The sequence below is a fragment of the Macadamia integrifolia genome, unplaced genomic scaffold (assembly GCF_013358625.1).
Source record: "Macadamia integrifolia cultivar HAES 741 unplaced genomic scaffold, SCU_Mint_v3 scaffold_15A, whole genome shotgun sequence".
Classification (NCBI taxonomy): Eukaryota; Viridiplantae; Streptophyta; class Magnoliopsida; order Proteales; family Proteaceae; genus Macadamia; species Macadamia integrifolia.
The window spans coordinates 61684-81871 of NW_024870627.1; the positions used below are offsets into that span (position 1 = coordinate 61684).

General features: G+C 37.9%; 2 protein-coding genes across 2 annotated transcripts; both read left to right on the top strand.

The window, feature by feature from the left end:
- The first annotated feature begins 6528 nt into the window (after positions 1–6528).
- Positions 6529–8465, top strand: LOC122070948 (cytochrome P450 94A1-like). The gene has a single exon (XM_042635196.1). It carries the CDS (start codon positions 6604–6606, stop codon positions 8158–8160), a length of 1557 nt encoding a protein of 518 aa, XP_042491130.1. The 5' UTR covers positions 6529–6603; the 3' UTR covers positions 8161–8465.
- Positions 8466–15073: 6608 nt separating this feature from the next.
- Positions 15074–20188, top strand: LOC122070969 (ubiquitin-like protein 5). The gene is made up of 2 exons (XM_042635229.1): positions 15074–15428; positions 19894–20188. Exon 1 carries the CDS (start codon positions 15188–15190, stop codon positions 15407–15409), a length of 222 nt encoding a protein of 73 aa, XP_042491163.1. The 5' UTR covers positions 15074–15187; the 3' UTR covers positions 15410–15428; positions 19894–20188.

Sequence of the window (20188 nt, forward strand, 5' to 3'; positions counted from 1 at the left end):
GCAAAGAAGGTAAGATGGTTCCCCTCACTCGAATCTAACTTAGATCTAAGCTAGAACCATCCTATGGGACTTTAAAGGTGTGAGGAATGGGTTGAGAAAAGCCCTATTTGGGTCCCCAAGGAATGGAGGAAGTTGAGAAGAAACTGGGGTTTTTCCGCCAAAACCGGCGGGAAGGACCGGTGGGTAGACAACCCACCTGAGTCACCCACCTGAGAGGACCAGGGGGGGTTCTGGCCAAACCGGCGGGTAGGACCGGTGGGTCCTACTGGCGGGTCCATACCCGCCGGTCCAAAACCGGCGGGTAGGACCGGTGGGTAGACAACCCACCTGAGTGACCCACCCGAGTGGCCAGAATGTGATTTTTGGGTCCGATCGAGCCCAAATCGGACGTGGGACCTTCTTTCGACGTTCTAAACACGATTTTGACGTCGGATTTCATTAATTTTGATTCTAAAATGGTGAAGTACTAACCCCGCTCAATTTTGTTAGGTTCACCAAAGCCTTCCCGATTCGCTCCGGATCTCACCCGTACCGAGCGGGACTCCTTGTACGCTACATGTAAGTGGAGAGAGAGGACGTTTGGCCTATTTCAAGGCATTTGTTTGGCATTCATATAACTATATCTAATTTAGTCATGTCATCATGAATATGCTATATAGATTAGTCATTTCACACATTGATGTGCATTTATGCTATGTTTACTTTTAAATACAAATTGAATGAGATGATATATGTCGAATGTGTACATCATGTTGCATAATGCCTTGATAGACTAGATGCCGTGGTCGGCTTGGAAACGAATGCATTGGTGGCCCGTGGTATGGGACACGGTGGCACTATGCAGTCGTACTGCATATAGGAGCATGCGGTATTAGGATTCTCACCATCCCGTGCTACGACCCTTCCCAACAGGGGTTCAGGTGTTGAGTTGCCATTTGGGGGGAAGCAGGGGTCGCGGTTGTCGGACACTGTGGCGGTTAGGCATTACACCCGGCGAGTCGTGTAGGACAGCCGGCAACCCCGGTGGTATTTCAAGAGGGCCAATCGTACTGCTTTTAAATTGCTGGAGTCAGCACTGTCATTTAATTTATTTACATTTCTGTTGAGAGCCGGTGGATGGCATTGTCTTTATTTTCCGAGTACTCACGGTGGGCCTTCTCCAACAGCCCTATGGGCGTATCGCGGGAGGGAGTTCGCGGCTTGTACCCGGAGTATACGCGCACTGTGGTTGTAGTAGCATAAAACCAAAGACTTAGTAATGTTGATTAGGTGTATGTGATTTAAAATGAATTGCATGGCATGTAGTGCATATGATGTGTTGTGTTGTGTGGACTGTTGTGTGTGGTCCACCTCTCTACTTACTGAGCTAGTGAGCTCATTCCACGTGTGCACCCCCTTTTTAGATGATTTTGCAGGTCATTCATCTGAGGAGCATGGGGTGGGTTCCACAGTCGAGTTTCCTGGAGAGGACTGGTGGACCCCTGAGGAGTTTGAGCACGGCGTAGACTGCGCGTGTGAGAGCTGTGCTGCGGGACAGCAGTTTTGAGGCCGTGTTGAGCTCCACTACCGAGCCGAGCTGTGTACCCTGATGATTTTGATAATTCCTGTATATACTTGATATTTGAACTTTATTCTTTTTGTGTATATATATCATGCCTTCGGGCCCAAATGTATATAATTATGGTATCATCATTTGGGTATCAAGTATATGGGAATTATTTACAGGTAAATTTTAGTCTTCCGCTGATCTGATGAATTGATGTTAGAGTGTGTATGCTGTGGTGGAATACAGTATCTGATGATCCTGGCAGGTTTGGGTTAACCGGTGTTAACTCGGTCACCGCTCCGGTTCAGTGTGAACGGGGTGTGACAGTCAATGTTAAGTGTGGAGTTAAAATGACCATTATACCCTTACCGTTAATAAAATCAGTGACCTTGAGCAAGTGGTGTAAAGAGTCGAGACAATGGAATAGCAAATAATTGTATTTATCTTTCGTTCTTTTAACACCCAACAATATGGTAAGGGCTAATCCTCCTATTTACTTTTCCAAGATTTTTCTTTAGTTTTTCAGTAGTTTTGATCAATTTTCTTCTTCAGCAATGGCCTCTGCAGATGTTGAGTTTAGATGCTTCGTTGGTGGCCTTGCGTGGGCAACCGATGACCAAGCTCTCGAGAGGGCTTTTAGTCTCTTATTTTTTTTGGGTAGAAAGAGGGCTTTTAGTCAATATGGTGAGATTATTGAATCAAATGTCCGTTATTACGAGGAATCGTCTTCGTAGATGCGTAGATTGAATCGTATCAGAATGGATCGATTCGACCCTACTGCTCTTTTTACTGTTCCTGTTCTCTGATATTGGATGGCTTTCTTGCTGTTTTTTCTATACTACCTCATTCTCTGTTCTCTAATCGATCACCAGAAATGGTATTTTTTTTTTCTTCGCTTTTGCAGGAGATGTGGATCGATCGGTTTGAGTTCAAATCATGTATTAATAGGCCTTTCTCTCAAGGTCACTATTCGTCATTGATGCTGCTGCCACTACTATGAACGATCGCCGGTGGTCCAACAATGGCGATTTGAGAGAAAGATGAAATAGGTCTTAGAATGGACTATCGATTTGGGTACAAAAATGTTAACCTATGGTAAGGGTATTTTTAGTACTTCCTATTTCATTAGGGCATTTTGGTATATAAAATAAAATATAGAATGTTCCTTAACAATGATTGATGGTAAAGGGTTTGAGAATAATTTAATAAAATAGAAGAGGTGGTCTTATCATTGTGGCATTCTCTAGATGGTGGTACAGTAATTTTTTTTTTAAATTAATTTTCTTTTTAATTGTATGTGTTGATTAGGTGGGTGTGGGTAGGGGTGTCAATTCCTAAACCGAACCGGTAAAACCAGCAGGACCGAACCGATAACAACACGGATCGAACCGAACCGAAGCCTTATTGGTTCGGTTCGGTTCGGTTTCGAGTATTGCAACCCCAAAACCAAACCGAACCGCACCGAAAATCGGATGAACCCGAAACCAAACCAAAATCGGCTCAAAACCCGGATCGAAACCGAAACCAAACCGGTAAGAAACCGAAACACTCCAAAATTCATTAAAAAAAATCAAAATTTGCATAGTTTTGTATACATTTGTATGGAAAGTCGAATCCAAACTAGACCAAAAACCAAAACCAACCCGGTTACAAATCGATTTAAGAAACCAAAGTTCAACAGTTCAACATTTGGTTGTTTCCTAATGGCTCCATACCGGTTTAAAAAATCGATCTAAACCGAAATGAACCTGATAAATCCAAACCGGTATCAATCCGAACCCAAATCGCACCAAAGCCCACACTGAACCGAAACCGATAAATCTTTAATGGGTCGGTTTCTGTCAATTCCAAAGTCACACCGAAACCGATGAAATCAGACCGAAACCACACCAAACCGGACCGTTGACACCCCTAGGTGTGGGTCTTCAACCACATGGACCCACCACATCTTAAGAGCACTGATGACACTGATATGTATGGACCGCACTGAGCCAATACATCATTTTTAATAATAAAAAAAATACTAAAGACACAAGAAGGATGTTGAATGATTGCAGTATTGGGTGAGCGACTCTTTCCCTGTCCCACGCTCCCCCATCACTTTGACAACTCCTTCACTGTGGCTTTGCTTTGCGTCCTGCAACAGCTAACTTGCCGAGTGCAGCATTGTTATTCGATGAATGGTCTGACAGAGAGAGAAAGGAAGATAGCCACATCCATGAAACCTGCTACATGAGAGGCATTTCTCCGTTTTTCTTTTGGATTATGGCACATCCTTGGATAATGCCTGTATTATAAGAATAATACATCTGTTTCGTTAAATTAGACTCAAACTCCTTACCATCAGTCACCTTTAAGGATTATACCTAATATGCTAACGTCAACTATTATATTTTCTTTTAAATATCAAAATATTTTTACTAAATGTGAAGTACCTAAAATGCCCATGTAATAAGTCTCATCCGCAAATTGATAGATACTATACTTTCCTCCCAAATCGAGCATCGGAGATCACGGCGGTGACAATAGCGGCAACGGCATCGGCGACAAAGAGAGCAAGCAAAGCCAAGGGAATAACAGGGAGAGCAGAACTTCGAACCCTAGAAATAGAGAGAGCAAGCAAAGCCAAGAGACGAAAATGAAGAATTTGCTTTTGCTTTAATAGGAGCAGCCGAAGAGTAGAACTAGGGTTTTAGCTCAATTTGCAACTGGTAAATGAGTCTAATTCAGAAGTTCGAACAGCATACTCGGCATCTCATCGAGTCGGGCCCTCGTATCCTCAAAAGCTTTCTTCATAAAACTTCTCTCCGTTTTAATTTTGCTCCAGAGAATTTCACGTTTTCTCGTACTAGCATTTTTCTATTGGATGCTATTCACTTAAAAATGAAGAATCGTTTTCTAATATTTTTTTTTTCTTCTTCTGAATTTTGTGTTTCTGATACCTAGAGCCACGGCTGCTCTGCTCTGTGTCCTGTTGGTTATTATCTTAGTTTTATTATGCTTTAATACGAGACAATCGGTTTTCTTGATTCTTTCGTTTAAAATCAGCCACACAAGCAAGGCTTCAGATGGCAATGGAGGTGCGGATAGCCTCGAGATTGCGCATACTGCTGAGTACTTAAACTTTCTGAAATGCTATTTTCGGGCCTTCTCCATGATTCTTACGCAGTTATACAATCCCAAGCACAAGCTTAAAAATGTTATCGTTGAGATTCTTAGCCGTCTCCCTCAGAACACCCAAGTCCGCTTCGAGGTTTAGAGAGAGAGAGAGAGAGAGAGCGTGTGTGTGACAGGTTCCACCAGAGAAGAAGTTGGAACCGCCGGCAGTAGTTGCTGTTGTCGACGGCAGTCACAACTCACCACTATCGACTCAGTGAGAAGTAACTCAGGTAAAATATGATTTATTATCTGTTTTATTTAAAAGGATAAAAATGTCATTTTAAATACTTAACGGACACTGATGATAGGAAGTCTGAGTGTAATTTGGTGAAAAAAATGAAGTGTTCTTATAATAATGACATTCTCTAAAGGTGGCTCTCTAAATTACCCTTAAAATTAATGATTCTCCAACCTCCTTATAGATCCCCACCATCTTCCTTTTTCCTTTTCCAATGGAGAAAATGAAAATTTGCAGATTCTAGAAATCAGTATAAAGAAACGAAAAGAAAAAAAAAAAAAGTGCTTCCGCTCTTTTGATAAAATATGCTTACTTTGTTCATGAGGAGAAATATGTTGGAAAGAGCTTTCCCACATCGATTACATTGGATAGAGATTCCATTCCCATTTGAAATCTTAGAATAGCTTCCTCGTATCTCTTAATTATCCCCGGAGGAAAACTAAAGCCTTCCAAACTAGATTTTTCATTTTTAAGGAATAAAGTTGGACATAACTGTTCAAGGTCAAATTTTAAGGAAAAAGATTCTCTCCAATTGATTGAGCGTCTAATTAGTGATCTAAAGTAGGAAAGACCAAGCGATATGCAATCATGCATTGAGATGCATGTCCAAGAACCTCGGGGCCCTTGAATCACTTTTGAGTGTGATTTCATGTGTTGGGAGGATTATCCCTGATTTATACATGGTTTTTAACAAAACTTATCTACTAGCTCGGTTGCAGCTACTTAATCTCCATCCCTTCTTGTAGCCAAAGAAATGAAATATTGAATGGTATTTTCGAAAGTACCAAAACCTAAGAGGGCATTTGTGAACAGAAAGAGATAGATGAATTATTCAATTTCTTTAGTTGTGAGTTAGGGTTGCAATTACGTTACTGATATGGAGGATCCTATAATGATTCCTAACACCCTGGTTTTATATTAAAGAATTACCATCTAACCTCACTCAATTACTCAAAGAACTTCATTATTTAGATTAAGATAATCATTCCCATCATTTATATCTTTTGTTTTCAAAGAAAAATGACCACCACTCTCAGTTTGCATTTCTGATTTCTCATTCACAAGTCACAACCCCACGCGTCACATGTGAGTGTAACACACAATCTTTATCAAGTAGAAGCTTCCATGGGGCCTTTTTTTTTTATTATTATCTATTATCCTATAGTCCCATCAGCTACTAAATGCTTGTAGGGCCAATAGGTACCAACTTTTGTACGTATTCATTCACTCATATATGCATAGAAAGGATTTGATTCCACAATCTCATCCTCTGGCCCGGCTAAGTTGTCTATGAAAGAGTTTGGATCCATTGCTTCATCTGTTCATATTTGTGTGCATTCAACATTTACCCTACTTCCTACCATTACAATGGTGTAAAGGGGTATATTTATTTTATTTTGACAATAATAGAGGGGTATATTTAAAAGAAAAGGAAGAGGTATGTGATGCACATATGTAGGAGCAGCTGATACAGCCGATCCAAATTCTCTGTGGGGCATATTCACCTCTTGTTTTTCCCCTTAAATTTAGGAACCTTTCTAGAAGATCCCCACCTCTCATTCCCATTATCCATTATGTGGTTATAAATATATACACACACTGGGCAAGGGAAAGGCACCACCACTGAATATCTATCCATTTCTGATACTCATCAGTCATCATGATTCAGCTAAAGCTTGAGTTCTTACTTTCAGTTCTCCTCTTCATTCTCCCCTTCTTCTTCCTCTTCATCAAAACCTTTTCCACTTATCTGGGAAAGAAGAAATCATCTTCAGTTTCTTCCAAACTGCCAAAGGTATACCCTTTGGTGGGTTCTTCATTTACCATAGCTTCCAATCATGAGCGATTCAGTCAATGGGCTACAGAGCTTCTTCAAAACTCTCCCAATGGAAACGTTGTCCTCCATCGTCCTCTCGGCCATCGCCAACTCATAACAACTAATCCCGCCAACGTCCAACACATCCTCAAGGACCAATTCTACCAGTACCCAAAAGGAGATTTTTTCAGAGACCACCTCTACGATTTCCTTGGAGATGGCGTCTTCAACGCAGATGGTGATGACTGGAAGATTCAGAGACAAATTGCCAGCCATGAATTTAACACCAAATCACTCCGGAAATTTGTCGAAACAGTTGTGGAAGATGAGGTCTCTGGTCGCCTCCTTCCTCTGCTCCTTGATTCTGCCTCTAAAAATACGATCTTTGATCTACAGGACATCCTCCAAAGATTTGCATTTGACAACATCTGCAAAATTGCTTTTGGGTTCGACCCAGAATGCTTGTCTCCATCATTCCCGCAACCTGAATCAGAATTTGCAGAGGCATTTGAAGATGCTACAAGGATAAGCAGTGCGAGATTCAATTCCATTTTTCCACCAGTATGGAAGCTGAAAAGGGCTTTAAACATTGGCTCCGAGAGACGATTACGGGAAGCGAACTCAACAGTTCGTGAATACGCAACAAATCTCGTCAGACAAAAGAAACGAGAACTCGAAGAGAATTTTTCATTAGAAACAGAGGACCTCCTCTCTAGATTCTTGAGGTCTGGTCATTCTGATGAGCGATTTGTTACAGATATCGTCATCAGCTTCATCGTAGCTGGTAGGGATACAACATCTGCAGCTTTGACATGGTTCTTCTGGTTAATTGCCAACAACCCAAGAGTAGAGGAAGAGATATTGAAGGAGATAAGGGAGAAGCCTGAAGCTTTTGATTATGATGAGGTGAAGCATGTCGTGTACATCCATGCTTCGCTCTGTGAGAGTATGAGGCTGTACCCACCAGTCCCCCATGACACCAAATTTGCAATAGCAGACAATGTTCTACCAGATGGGACTGTTGTGAAGAAACAAGTGGGTGTGACATATATTCCTTATGCAATGGGGAGAACAGAGGCGATCTGGGGCAAAGATTGGCCGGAGTTTCGGCCTGAGAGGTGGCTGGAGAAGGACGATATTTCGGGAAAGTGGAAATTCCTGGCGAGGGATCCTTACACGTACCCGGTTTTCCAAGCGGGGCCCAGGATTTGCTTAGGGAAGGATATGGCGTTCTTGCAGATGCAGAGGATTGTCGCCGGAGTAATGCAAAAGTATCAGGTAATGCCGGCGGAGAAAGGGTTTGATCCGTTTTTCACATCGTACCTGTCAGCCAAAATGAAAGGAGGTTTTCCGGTGGGAGTTGTGGAGCGGAGGGAAGGTAGGGCAGTGGAGGCAGCTTAATTAATCCGAGGCATGTACGATCATCAGATTGTATATGTTAATATGCAATACTTTTTCCCTTTTTTGCTTATAAATAAAGTTTTCGCCTTAGAATGGCAAAAAATGAGGCAAACTAGTGTTGAATGATCGTATGTATGATTAGGTGATTGTGCGGTAGATATAAACTCATTAATTTACTAAAGTTTGTAGAAAATGGACGAGTATTTAGTCTTTTATTTTCAAGGTTAAAATAATGTATTTAGGTATGCTATATGTGTAGGTTGTAATTGTTTTCTTTTCTTCATATGTATCTTTTCTTTGTTTCTTCTCTTTGCCCAAACTAATGATTTTTCTTTTTATTATTTGGGTAGAAGAACTAATGGCTTATCAAGGTTCCACTGCTCATATTCCATGACTCATAGTAATCACAAATCCATTTGGGAACTGTTGGGAGAGTGTGACCTACGGTCCCATGAATCTCTCTCTTTTTTACTTATGAAAATATGTTTCATTCTTACCTTTTTTTTTTAGGAGGAGAGAGATATACATAGGGAGGATTGGTGTAAGTCACTCTTTAGGATAGAGAATCAATTCCCTTAAAATACATACGCTTCATTCTAAAAATAAAAGCTAAGTTAAAACCATGATGCAAAAAAACAAGAGAGAAGGTGTGTTCCGGCAAAGCGCTGGACTGTTGATAAGGAACATGAGCATGAGTGGGCGAGGGGCTCACACAAGTAAGTGAAGGACCCCCGTAGAGTCTTTCTAAAGTATGGCCCACACGATCAGGAGGAAAGAAAAGGGAAGGGGGGATATTGGTTTTCCAAATCCTTGGGCGAGTGGTCTCAATTTTTTCTGAGATCGATTTTTTTTTTCTTCCAAAGTCTTTCTGTTTTTCTCCATGCCCTCCACGAACAAGAAGCGCCGCGAGCAGAGCGAGAGAACGAAGCTTGCTACGGTGATGTCAGAATTTGCACTTATATAGTGATGTGAGAGAGAGAGACTTGAAGATTTGAATGGAAAAAAAAAATATATGAATTGCGGTGAGAGTTCAACTTGGATGGTCAAGTCATTTTCTTGATAGCGACTATGAAGCCAATGATCATAAAGAAAGATATTATTTCTTATTATTTTTGTTGAGAGAAAAAAAAAATACTAGGTCCCGCGCTCTACATTGGTGTCCTTTTCTAATGGCACTTGCATGGAGAACCTTCTCTCATTTTCTATTAAGAAAATGTTATGCCGCCAACATGTATCAAGTCAATGGGTCGCACCAATAAGAATATGGAATAGAACATCATACAAGAAGGGCAAGAGTTGATATTATTTCAAAGAAAAGAAGAGATAGACACAATAGGTGCTAATGCGATGCATCTAATTTTTTTTTTTTTTTAATTGATGGAGTCATTTCAGATTTTTGATTTTGTGAGTTTTTCACACCAAATAATGATAAAAAATTAATAAGGATGAAGTAATAATGACCACGGAGATAGCGAACTCTTAGAAGGTTGACAAAAAGCCAAAGCACCGTTAAAACATGAAAATGTTGACATGAGTCATGAAGATCCGGGTGTTAATCGGTTTGATTTTGATTTAAACGGTGTAGATTGGTTTGGTTCATATTTATTTTATTAAAATCATAATCGTATCATTTACTAAACGGTTTTAATTGATAAAATCGTGACCGTTTAGTAAACGATTTCGATTTTTATGGTTTCTAAATGATGTCAGTTTCACGGTTTTAAACGGTTTTGATTTTGATTTATTCTATACGGTTTGTAAAACGGTTCACAATCGATTTGTTATAACTTGCAACCATCTCTAAACTAAAGATCATAAGCTTATCAAAAAATAATTGGCAACCACAAATAAGAAATTCTATATTAACGATGGTATGTCTTAATTTGATAATCTAATGTTATTTCTTTGCATGATCATTCTCAAACATTTAGAACTAATATCATACAACATCAAAATTCAGCATTCTACAACATAAAATATTAAAATGACAGGTGGTTCAACCAAAACACTCCATTTATGATAACATAATAACATAGTAACATATATGGATTACAAGTTCATGATCTAAAGCCTAAACTTGAACTGAATTGCAATAAATCATACCAAAACAAGATGGACACTTAATTTAATTGTTAATTGTTATACGGATTACTGCTCATTCTTTATTTAATTGTTATATATATTAATCGGATAGATTTAAATGGTTTTAAACGGTTTGATTTAAACAGTTTCAATTCGGTTTAAAACCAACGGGTTCCACAGTTAAAACCGACCCGACCCATTTAATTAATCGGCCTGAAACTTAAAATCATAACCGCACCATTTACTAAACGATTTTACAATTTCAGTGTAAATGGATCAATTCGATTTCAATAAACGGTTTTGGTTACAAATTCACATTCTTATCATGAACCATGGTATAAGGTGCTGATAGAGCAATGGCAAGTTTTAAATTATTTTTTATTTTTTACACTTTTTATCGTTAAAATAAAGGAAATATCTCTATATAGATTAATAGGACTAGGAATAGGCACAATAAAAGTTAATAGGTGACACCAATGGGGTGCAGGATACGATACCACAAGGGGGGGGGGGCCAAGGAGTTTTCAAAAAAGGGATGAGAGCGATATACTTAGTGTTAGCTTACAATACATCGGTAGTGTGCCGAATTTTTTTTTCATATTAATATATAAATCAAGGATTTAGTTATCGATCAGTCATGGCTGATTTTGATATAATACCAATCTGAGATTGATTGTATCGGTTTAGATCAGCAATATTACCTCTATTTTACATAAAAATGAAGCTTTTTTGATGATTTTATCCCTGATAACGATGCAATACCCGATCCTAAATTGGTTAGGTATTAAAATCGATCTCAATTAATATCGATATGATATGATCGATACGATTAATTCAATACCAATACCTAAAACCATGATATAAACCGATAACGATTTACATCAAAAGGAGGTTAGAAACAAAAACCCCTATGTTACAGATAACCTAACATATCTACATCCTCTTAAGATCTCTTGTGATGGACATTTGGACCTGAAAGGGCATGTCATTGAAAACTAATTCCAATTTTTCCAATTAGGGACAAATTTTGAGAATTTGTTAACTTCAAGAACAATCACTGGTGTTCGGATTGGTATTGGTCTTGATAGATCCATGATGTTGAGCTTTTCGATTCTGATACACAGGTAGAGTTTAAGGATAAAAAAAATAATAAAAATTAAGATAAATATATCTAAGACTATCCAATCCAGATCAATCCCAAGATCGATCTCAGTTTTAGAACCTCGTGCTCCATTGTTCTATCAATAGAACCAAATGGTAATAATATTTTTACAAAATCCAGTGTAATAAAACGCGTATAATAACATCACAATATGTGTTTATATAAGGCCACCCTATAAACAAAAATACGGATTTATATACATGTACTTAGAATATTAAGCTAAAAAAGAACTTTAAATATGTCGGAATTTATCCTTTTTTTTTTTTTGTTGAGAAATCATGTATGAGAATTCGAGTAGAAAAATTTAAGTAAATATAAAGTACAAGAGAGTGGGGGGGTGATAGATGTTTTCCTAAGGCTATGTTTGGTGATAGATGTTTTCCTAAGGCTATGTTTGGTACCCAAGAGATGAAAAGAAAAGAAAAAAAGAATCTAGAAAAGAAAGGAAAAGAAAAGAGAAGGAAATAAATGAAATGGAAGAAAAAAAAAATGTTTGGTTACCATGGGAAGAAAAGAAAATATTTTTTTTTAAATATTTTCTCATGTTTTCTATTTTTTTTTTTTTTTTTTGAGCAAAAGATAACTTTACAATTCCTAAGGGGAATTTTGAAATTTAAAAAAACTGAATCTTCAAACCAAAAAAAAAAAAACAATTTTCAAACCTTTTTGTATTTTTTTTTATTTTTCTCTTGACTATCAAACACAGTCTAATGATAAGTTTTATTTTATAGAATGTAAATAATATGCAAAATACATTATCAAAAAAACAAAAAATATGTACAAAATAATAAAAATACTGTAAATATTATTAAAATATAAAAGCATGATTTAACGTATTCTATTGCACAAATCTTCTGATTGGTGAACTTCCCACCCCTTATTATTTTTTTTTGTCTGATCTGTTGTGCAATGTAGGCCCCACTACATGGGCGGATCTCATTCCTAATTGCCCCGTGTCCTTCTTAGAATGGGGGACTATCATTTTTGATATCGAAATTTGGATCGATTAAGGTCGATATCGATTTGATACCAACCTAGATTGAACAAAAATATTTTAATCCTTTACTTATATCTTTTTATTCATCAATATAGTACCAGTCAAAAATTGAAATCGATGGAGCGCAATTCCGATCCGACCCGATTCCTCAAACGGTGCTCTCAACTCTCAAGTCTCAACTCTACCCATCCCTTTCTTGATATATTTCCTATCAAGGCAGCTTTTGGGCCTTTCAAAATAATTAAGAAGAAATTAATTAACCCTCCTACAAGCCATATGATCTACCCATGCTTTTGTGTTCCCTGTCATTATTACAATTTGAATTTGTGGGTGGCAAGTGGGATGTGGATATCTAACTAATATGTTGACAACCCGAGGACGACAACGGTTGTGATCTTTCCTTTTCGGAAGACACATTTGGAAAATTATTATTATTATTATTATTATTATTATCATTATTAATTTTTATTATTTTGGCTGTGATATGATCAGACACATAAACCTTTGGAAGGTGGGGCCTGAGAAACTGTTTATATTTATATTACTATCCTCTTACGTAGTGGGAGTTGGTGAGCATAAAGATTTATTATTATCAATATGGATTGTGATGTCATATGAACAACGTGTTAATGTTCTAATTATAGGGTTAACCATCTTCATTAGCGTTTCGTGGTTCTCAAGTTTTAAGGAATTGGGGATTTGGATTGGGTGGTGTGTAGCGTATATTCAACAATCAGGAATATTTAGATGTGTAATTTAAGGTATTTCTATCATTGGATGTGGCTTACGTGTTCTATAGTGCTATAGACAATCTTAGTCTTAAGGATCTAGTGTCCTGTGGTAGAATCAGATTATGCAAACTTAATCAGACGTAACTTCCAGATTTTCAATAAAATTACAACTTCTTAGTTTGTCATTTTAATTATCATAAGAATTTTTTATAATAAAATTAATGTATTATTTAAAATTATTTTCAGATACATGATCGGTATTTTCATAGATATTAAATTAAATTATAAATTTATTTCTTGATTATTGCTTCTTGACTTTGCAACCCCAACCCAGCACTCGTAAGGCTAATGTTGTTGATTCTATTTTATTAATTCTGTTTTACCATGCAGGGTTGAACTTGAACCATTCCACGAGACTTGGGCCTTGTGAGGATCGGAGATTGGCATGACCTAGACCGTGCGTCTAATCTACACAATCTCCAATTAGCTCTAACCTAGATTATATACACACTCACACAATGTGTACGACAGAATTCAATCCCATGACCTCCTCCCTTGGGTGCCGACTCTACAAGCCGAAGCTACCACCACTAGGTTATCTCAGTGTTCATGGTAATAGCCCCAAGCCGTATTAATAATAGATCATAATAAAAGTCAATAAAAATCAACTTATACTGATCGATATGTATTTTTTTTTTTTAACCAAGATGTCCGAGTTAGTTTATGCGCACCTCGACTATATCAATATGTATTGATATCATATGAATATTGATCATAATCAATGTCAATATGAATCAGCTAATACAATTAATTCGATACCTATAACATAGATTCATGGGTCATGTTTGTGTCAAATTGCATTGTTGTGTTCAGTATTGCCACCCCCTTAGATGACAAAGTGGTCATCTGGGTACTTTAGGATCTAAGGTGAGGGACAAAGATTCTGAACTTAGTATTGCAATCTAGATCTGTCTTAAGCGATAACAATGAAGACAATCTGGTTTACATGTACGATATAGATTCTAGACGAAGGATTGAGTGATTAAAAAAAAAAAATCTTCAAGTGCTGGTAGATTGGATCATCCTCTTTGCTATTTATCTAAATCCGGCGACCTGGAGTCATGGTTCAAGGAATTGAAATCGAATCAATAGAATTAGTTAATTTCGATTCAAATCAATCGAGATTGACCCTTAGGGGTGTTAAGCGGTCTGATCAGGTTGATCTCGATTGAGCTCAGTCGGGCTCGACCAATTTTTTGGACTGCACTATGAACGCCCGTTTAGCTAACTAGGGAGGGCATGGTATGGTTGCTAATCGCGCCAGTTAGTCTCAGGTTCTAATCGGACTACCATCAACGGGCTTTAACCGGACTACAGACTTACTTAATTTTAAATAGACTTTAAACGAGACTTCTTTAAAATGGGTCTTTTAAATGGACTTAAAGGATAATACCCATAAAACGATGTCATAAATCTTAAAATTGGGACAAAAAATTACTTGGTTTTGTTCTAAGTCTCAAAGTTGTGGTGGATATTAGCATAATATTTCCATTCTCCACCTCTAAAATTGAAATACGCCACTATCTTTATCTTAACCCGTAATAGTTTAGATGTGAATATTTTTTTTTTTTTAGTATTAGTAGTTTAATAACTCTAGTTTATGTTTAGTGACATATTGGGGACCAAAAACCGGAAAAACCACCGGTTGGAAAATAGGATTGGTCCTTCTTTCTGGTTCGACCCATTGAAATTCAAACGAAATCGGATGACAGAAATTATATATAATAAATTCCAACTACAAGATGAGTCGGCTTACTCGGCTACTGTAAAGATAATCAAATCGTTTAGATCACGCCACGTGTCTTAGTCAAAAGACGTGGACACGCTAATAAGATTCCTTCAAACACGCGGGTTTTGGTTGACCAACTCCTATAAGAACTAAGAAGTCCCTAGGCGGCTACTTGCGAATTGCGATTCTCGATTGCTTGCTTTTCAAGGTGAAGTGCAGAGGAGAAACCGAGAGAGAGAGAGAGGCGAAGGGAGAAGCAGGGAAAGATGATTGAAGTGGTGCTCAACGATCGTCTGGGAAAGAAAGTTAGAGTGAAGTGCAACGATGATGATACCATCGGAGACTTGAAGAAGCTCGTTGCCGCTCAGACGGGGACGAGAGCCGAGAAGATTAGGATTCAGAAGTGGTACAACATCTATAAGGATCACATCACCCTGAAAGATTATGAGATTCATGACGGCATGGGCCTCGAACTCTACTACAATTAAAATTTTCTGTCCAATCAAGGTTTACTCTCTCTCTTGATTATCGTCTTTCCTGTTGTGTTTGGTTCCTGTTGCTTCTTTCCACCGCGTAATTTTGGGTTTTGTTAAGAATTTGCTTTATTTTGAGACTTAGATTTCTTGTAACTTGGTTTTTGTTAAGTTCGATTGATTGGGAAATCTTGTACTTTGGAATAAAGGGTTTCGCTTATGTTGACTATGATGTCTTTGGTTTAGGGTTTCGCTTACTACTACTTATCCCCTTCTTCGAGGGTTGTTGCATTTGTTGATTAAAGACTGCAAACATCTGTTGATTAACTTTCCTCTTCTAATTTTGGGTTTAGGGCTTTTTTTTTTTTTGTGTGGGAAATTTAGAACGATGGAATCAGATAATAGATCAACCGTAATAACGTGGAATTACTCTTTGGAATTTCCTCTGAACTTCCGATTGGGGAATCAAACACATCATTCAATTATCAGAAGACTTGGAATGATTAAAAAATCTTAAAACATTCAACAAACACTACTGGCGCGTATGCGGTGGGAAGAAGAGAGAAAAATAGGAAGAGAACATAGGGCCATAGAAATAAGAGATTAAAAAGGGATAATTGATATTTGATAGGATTGGCTAAACATCTTGGCCTTATCGAGGAAGCCCACCTCCTACTCATTAGATTATTGTGTTTGTCATTCAAAGTCCATCTCTTCATTAGATAACTTAAACTATAAAAATAAGCTTTACAATGCAGATGACTACTACTTAGTTATCGAAACTACTTACCCCTTTCCTAATTTTTCTCTTAACTCCCTTCACTTCTCTCCACTACTAGCCACTTACCATGACTAATTAGCCACGTACAACAAATATAAAAACTCCTCTCATGCCATACAGCCCTGCACTTAGCAAATGACTTGACTAAGTCTTATCTCAAATATTTGGGGTTCGCTACTCCTGACTCTCATTCTGCCCTATTTGAAGCCGTAGCAACAATTCCCCCCCACCCCCCACCCCCCCCCCCCGAAAAAAAAAAAAAAAAAAAAACCACCCGCTCACCCAAATCCACCCTTCCCCCTTGAAAGCACTGCTATCTTTTTCCATTATTTCGACCCAAGTCATTTTCAGCCTTTCTGTTGTTGTGTTACTGCTGCCAAATTTGCAAATACTCTGTAGTTACACATCCGTTTGTCTTTTGTTCTCTTTGATGAACAATCTAATCAATTTTGACTCATCTGGTAAATTATTTCCGCAGATTATAGGATCAATAGTGTTTTCATATGTAATTCTATCCTTTGTAGCCTTATGACCATCCACATGAGAACTTTCACGGAGGACTATAATTTAGAGAGTGAGCCAGCTAGTCCACAAAATCAATAGACAGATGTTACTGTCATCAAGGGCACAAGAGAAAAACATTAGTCCATGAAAGATTAGCAGTTGGTAGAGAGAATTGGTTGTGTGTTTCATAAGCATGATTTAAAAATAAAGTCTCTTCAACATAAATCTGGAGGTGGTGGTTGAATCTGGTTGTTTTCTTGTACAAATCAAGATTAATCAACTCAAGGCTTGGTTTTTGTTAGCCCTTGCCTTATTAGAAACAAACATTTGTTGTAAGACTCATGCAATGTGGCCTGTCCATTTCTTATTGGTTGTGTTTGAAACTTCTGATTTTGATAATACTTTAAAACCCTTACCGATTTATAGACTTGTTTGAATTTAACACTTGAAAGGAGATGGTCTTCAAAATTTTATTCAGTTCATGAGAAAATTGCATTGCTGAAGATGAAGTCATCAAACTGTAGCATAGGCTGACGGAGGTTGTGGCATCAGATTTAAAGCTCAGCATTCCAGCACTGCTGTGCTTGAGGATGCTTTCTCGGATGATCCACTATTCTGCATCGTAATTTGTTGCTGGACCAAAACAAATGGAGAACTGTGAGGGAGCCGTTTCTTAATGAACTTGAGTCCTGTACTTTAAACCCCGAAGATTTTGACAGAGGAAAGAGGCATCTCTGTCTATAATTGTGTTTTATCCGGGTTTTGGTGAATCAATAGATTGAAAGCTTCCTTTTCTGTAATGATGTGATGACTTCCATCTACTGCAAGCAGTGTGGAGGCTAGCGAGAAGCAACTTGTGATGTACCTTGGTGTCTTTTGAGAATTCATTTGAGTGGGTTTAACATATTGTTAAAATACTACTTAAAAAAGTGTTATAATATTCTAGTTTTGTTTCCTTCGAATTAGAAGTGTCTTTTGAAGCTCTGAATTAGAAGTGTCTTTTGAAGCTCTTCCTGTTGCAGAACCATGGAACTAAATCTTGGTCTAACTGACCAAAATCTCTGAGTTGTCTCAGATTTGGTCCTAACCAAATGAAAACCTATGTCAAAACCTAATTTTCGACCCTAGGTTTTACCCCGGGGAAGCCTAGGGTCAAAACCTGGTGTTGAAACCTCGAAATGAGATCCGACACATATTGGGGGATCTCAATCCTTGTGCAGAACTGAGGACATATCAGAGGAGAAGGGCCAAGAAGAACCAGCTGGCTTAACATGTCCTGTTTTGTTCTAGGTTGATAGTTCTTTTATTTCTTTTAATTCTGGTTCACTTGGTTCAGTTATTGAACCAGTTCTAGTGTCCACTGAGTTAATCATAGGATTGACCAATCAGGTTATATGTAACCTTATCCTCTTAGCTAACCAATCAGATTAAGTTATTTTTTATTTATTTATTTATTTTTATCTCTTTAGCTTTAGAGATTTGGATTGTGATTAGTAATATCCCTCCAAATGTGGGCTATTTCCTTGACCAGTTTGGTTTATTTTTTGGTTTATGATTTGTATTTTTTTTTTTTTTTTTTGGGTAGAATGTAAGTAAAGCTCAAGGGCAAGTACTGCTGCCAATGATTTTTTGCTTTCAACCTTTTTTGTCTTTGCTGCTGTAGTGGATCAGGGTTCTTCCTTGTGGTGAATCAAGGAAACCTCATTTGTGCTGAATCCAATCAAGCCTTATGGTGAGAAGGCTGGTCTAGTGATCATTATCCTTTTTTTTTTTTTTCCTTCTCTGCGATACATCCCTGTATATCAGGTCAGATTCTCCTCTCTCTCTCTGTGCATACTATATTGCTACTTTCTTTTACAATCTGTTGTCAGATCCTAAAAATTTTGAGTGCTGGACATCAATATTTTAGAATCTGAAAGTGATACCTTCCTCAAATTCCTAATCTTGAATGGTTTCCTGAAATCCTATTTAGTCAAGGAGTCTTTTATTGCTTGTGATCCAACCTTCAAATTTCTGATCAGGCTACATAAATACCAAATGGTTGGGAGGGAGAGCATTCCTATGGAGTCAAACTCTGGTTTTGACTAATAGTTTGACATTCCCAATTTGAGTCAAACTCATGAATTCTATTGTTTATACTGATCTGATCATTGGTTTCTTCATCTGTTTGTATTCTTTTCCTACGACATCCTAACTGAGCAGAATTCTCAGAATCTGCCCGGTTTGTTGAGATCTCAAGTTTCCTACTTAAGCAAGGCATCCTAAGTTCTATGCAGTCCAGCCATTGGATTGACTTCAACTTTTGATATATTGTTCTTTTCTCCATTCTGAGCATTCATCGGGGAGGATCTCCTGATTTGAGTTGTGCGATTTGGAGTTATTAAATTTTACCTAGGTTTGGATCCTGTTGTGCTGGTGATTGAATACAGACCATCATTTCCACAAGAAGAAAAAAATAGGAGGATAATGATGATGATAATTTTACCCAGGCTTCTCACCATGGTAAGTCTTGGTGGGATTCACCGTTAATCTGGTTTCCTTGATTCATCACAGCAAAGACAATAAAAGGTCGAATGTAAAAATCATTGGCCAGTACTGCCCTTGAGTACCTCAGGATCTTGGGGTCTACCAATCCACAAAACCTAGGCCCAATCCGAGCTGCCACATTGTTGATATTTGGGATGCCTGGAAATGCATTTTTTTGGTGGGCCACCCCTAGAAAATTCTTCCCATGCATACCGTGAACGTATGGAACAGGATCTTTGCCTTCTGTGCATCTCATTGTTGTCTTCTATTTCCTTATTATTGAGCTTTAAATTTTAGTTATCAGAGGAATATAGATTTTGAATTTGTTGTGGTTCGATTGGATGACTTTGATATGGAAGTATCCAGCATGATAATGGTTATATAGAACATGATGTGGGCAGTTTTGTGGAGATACATGTGGACAAATGAGTTGATTGCTATGAGTTTACAACTCGAGTAAGTTTTAGTTATCAAGAATAGAGGTTTTGAATTGGTTGATGTTGGTGACGCTTGATCGCTGCCTTATGGTGTGATGGTTTTATTCTCTTTTAACCAATTTTTGGAATCTGTCCACACCATCCCCTCCCTCGGGAAAAAAAAAATAAAAATAAAAATGAAGCCATATTGCAGCTTTATGATTTCAATTCTCTCTACTGATTTGTATTAAATTACGGGTACCATGGTGTAGGTGCTTGATGGAGATTGCCTCTTGGTCCAGAGGAGCGAAAAGGAAAATACATGTTCAGCACTGAAAAGCAGTGGTTTATTTTCATGGGGTCTATGATATGTAATATAATGCAGACATTGTTACGGTTGTTTGCCTTCTGACTTCCTAGTAAGGAAACTTGAAATGAATTTAGAATTGTTTCCTACCCTATTTGGAGTTCTCTTCTTGCTTATTTCGGTTTGCAGTGGGGCCTTCTCCATCTGATGGTTGTCTAAAACTTCAATTATATATATGATGGATACATATTATAGTTTAA

What these genes read in the sequence shown, in the direction of transcription:
- LOC122070948 (XM_042635196.1), top strand. Translation starts at nt 6,604, where the DNA reads ATGATTCAGCTAAAGCTTGAGTTCTTACTTTCAGTTCTCCTCTTCATT.
- LOC122070969 (XM_042635229.1), top strand. Translation starts at nt 15,188, where the DNA reads ATGATTGAAGTGGTGCTCAACGATCGTCTGGGAAAGAAAGTTAGAGTG.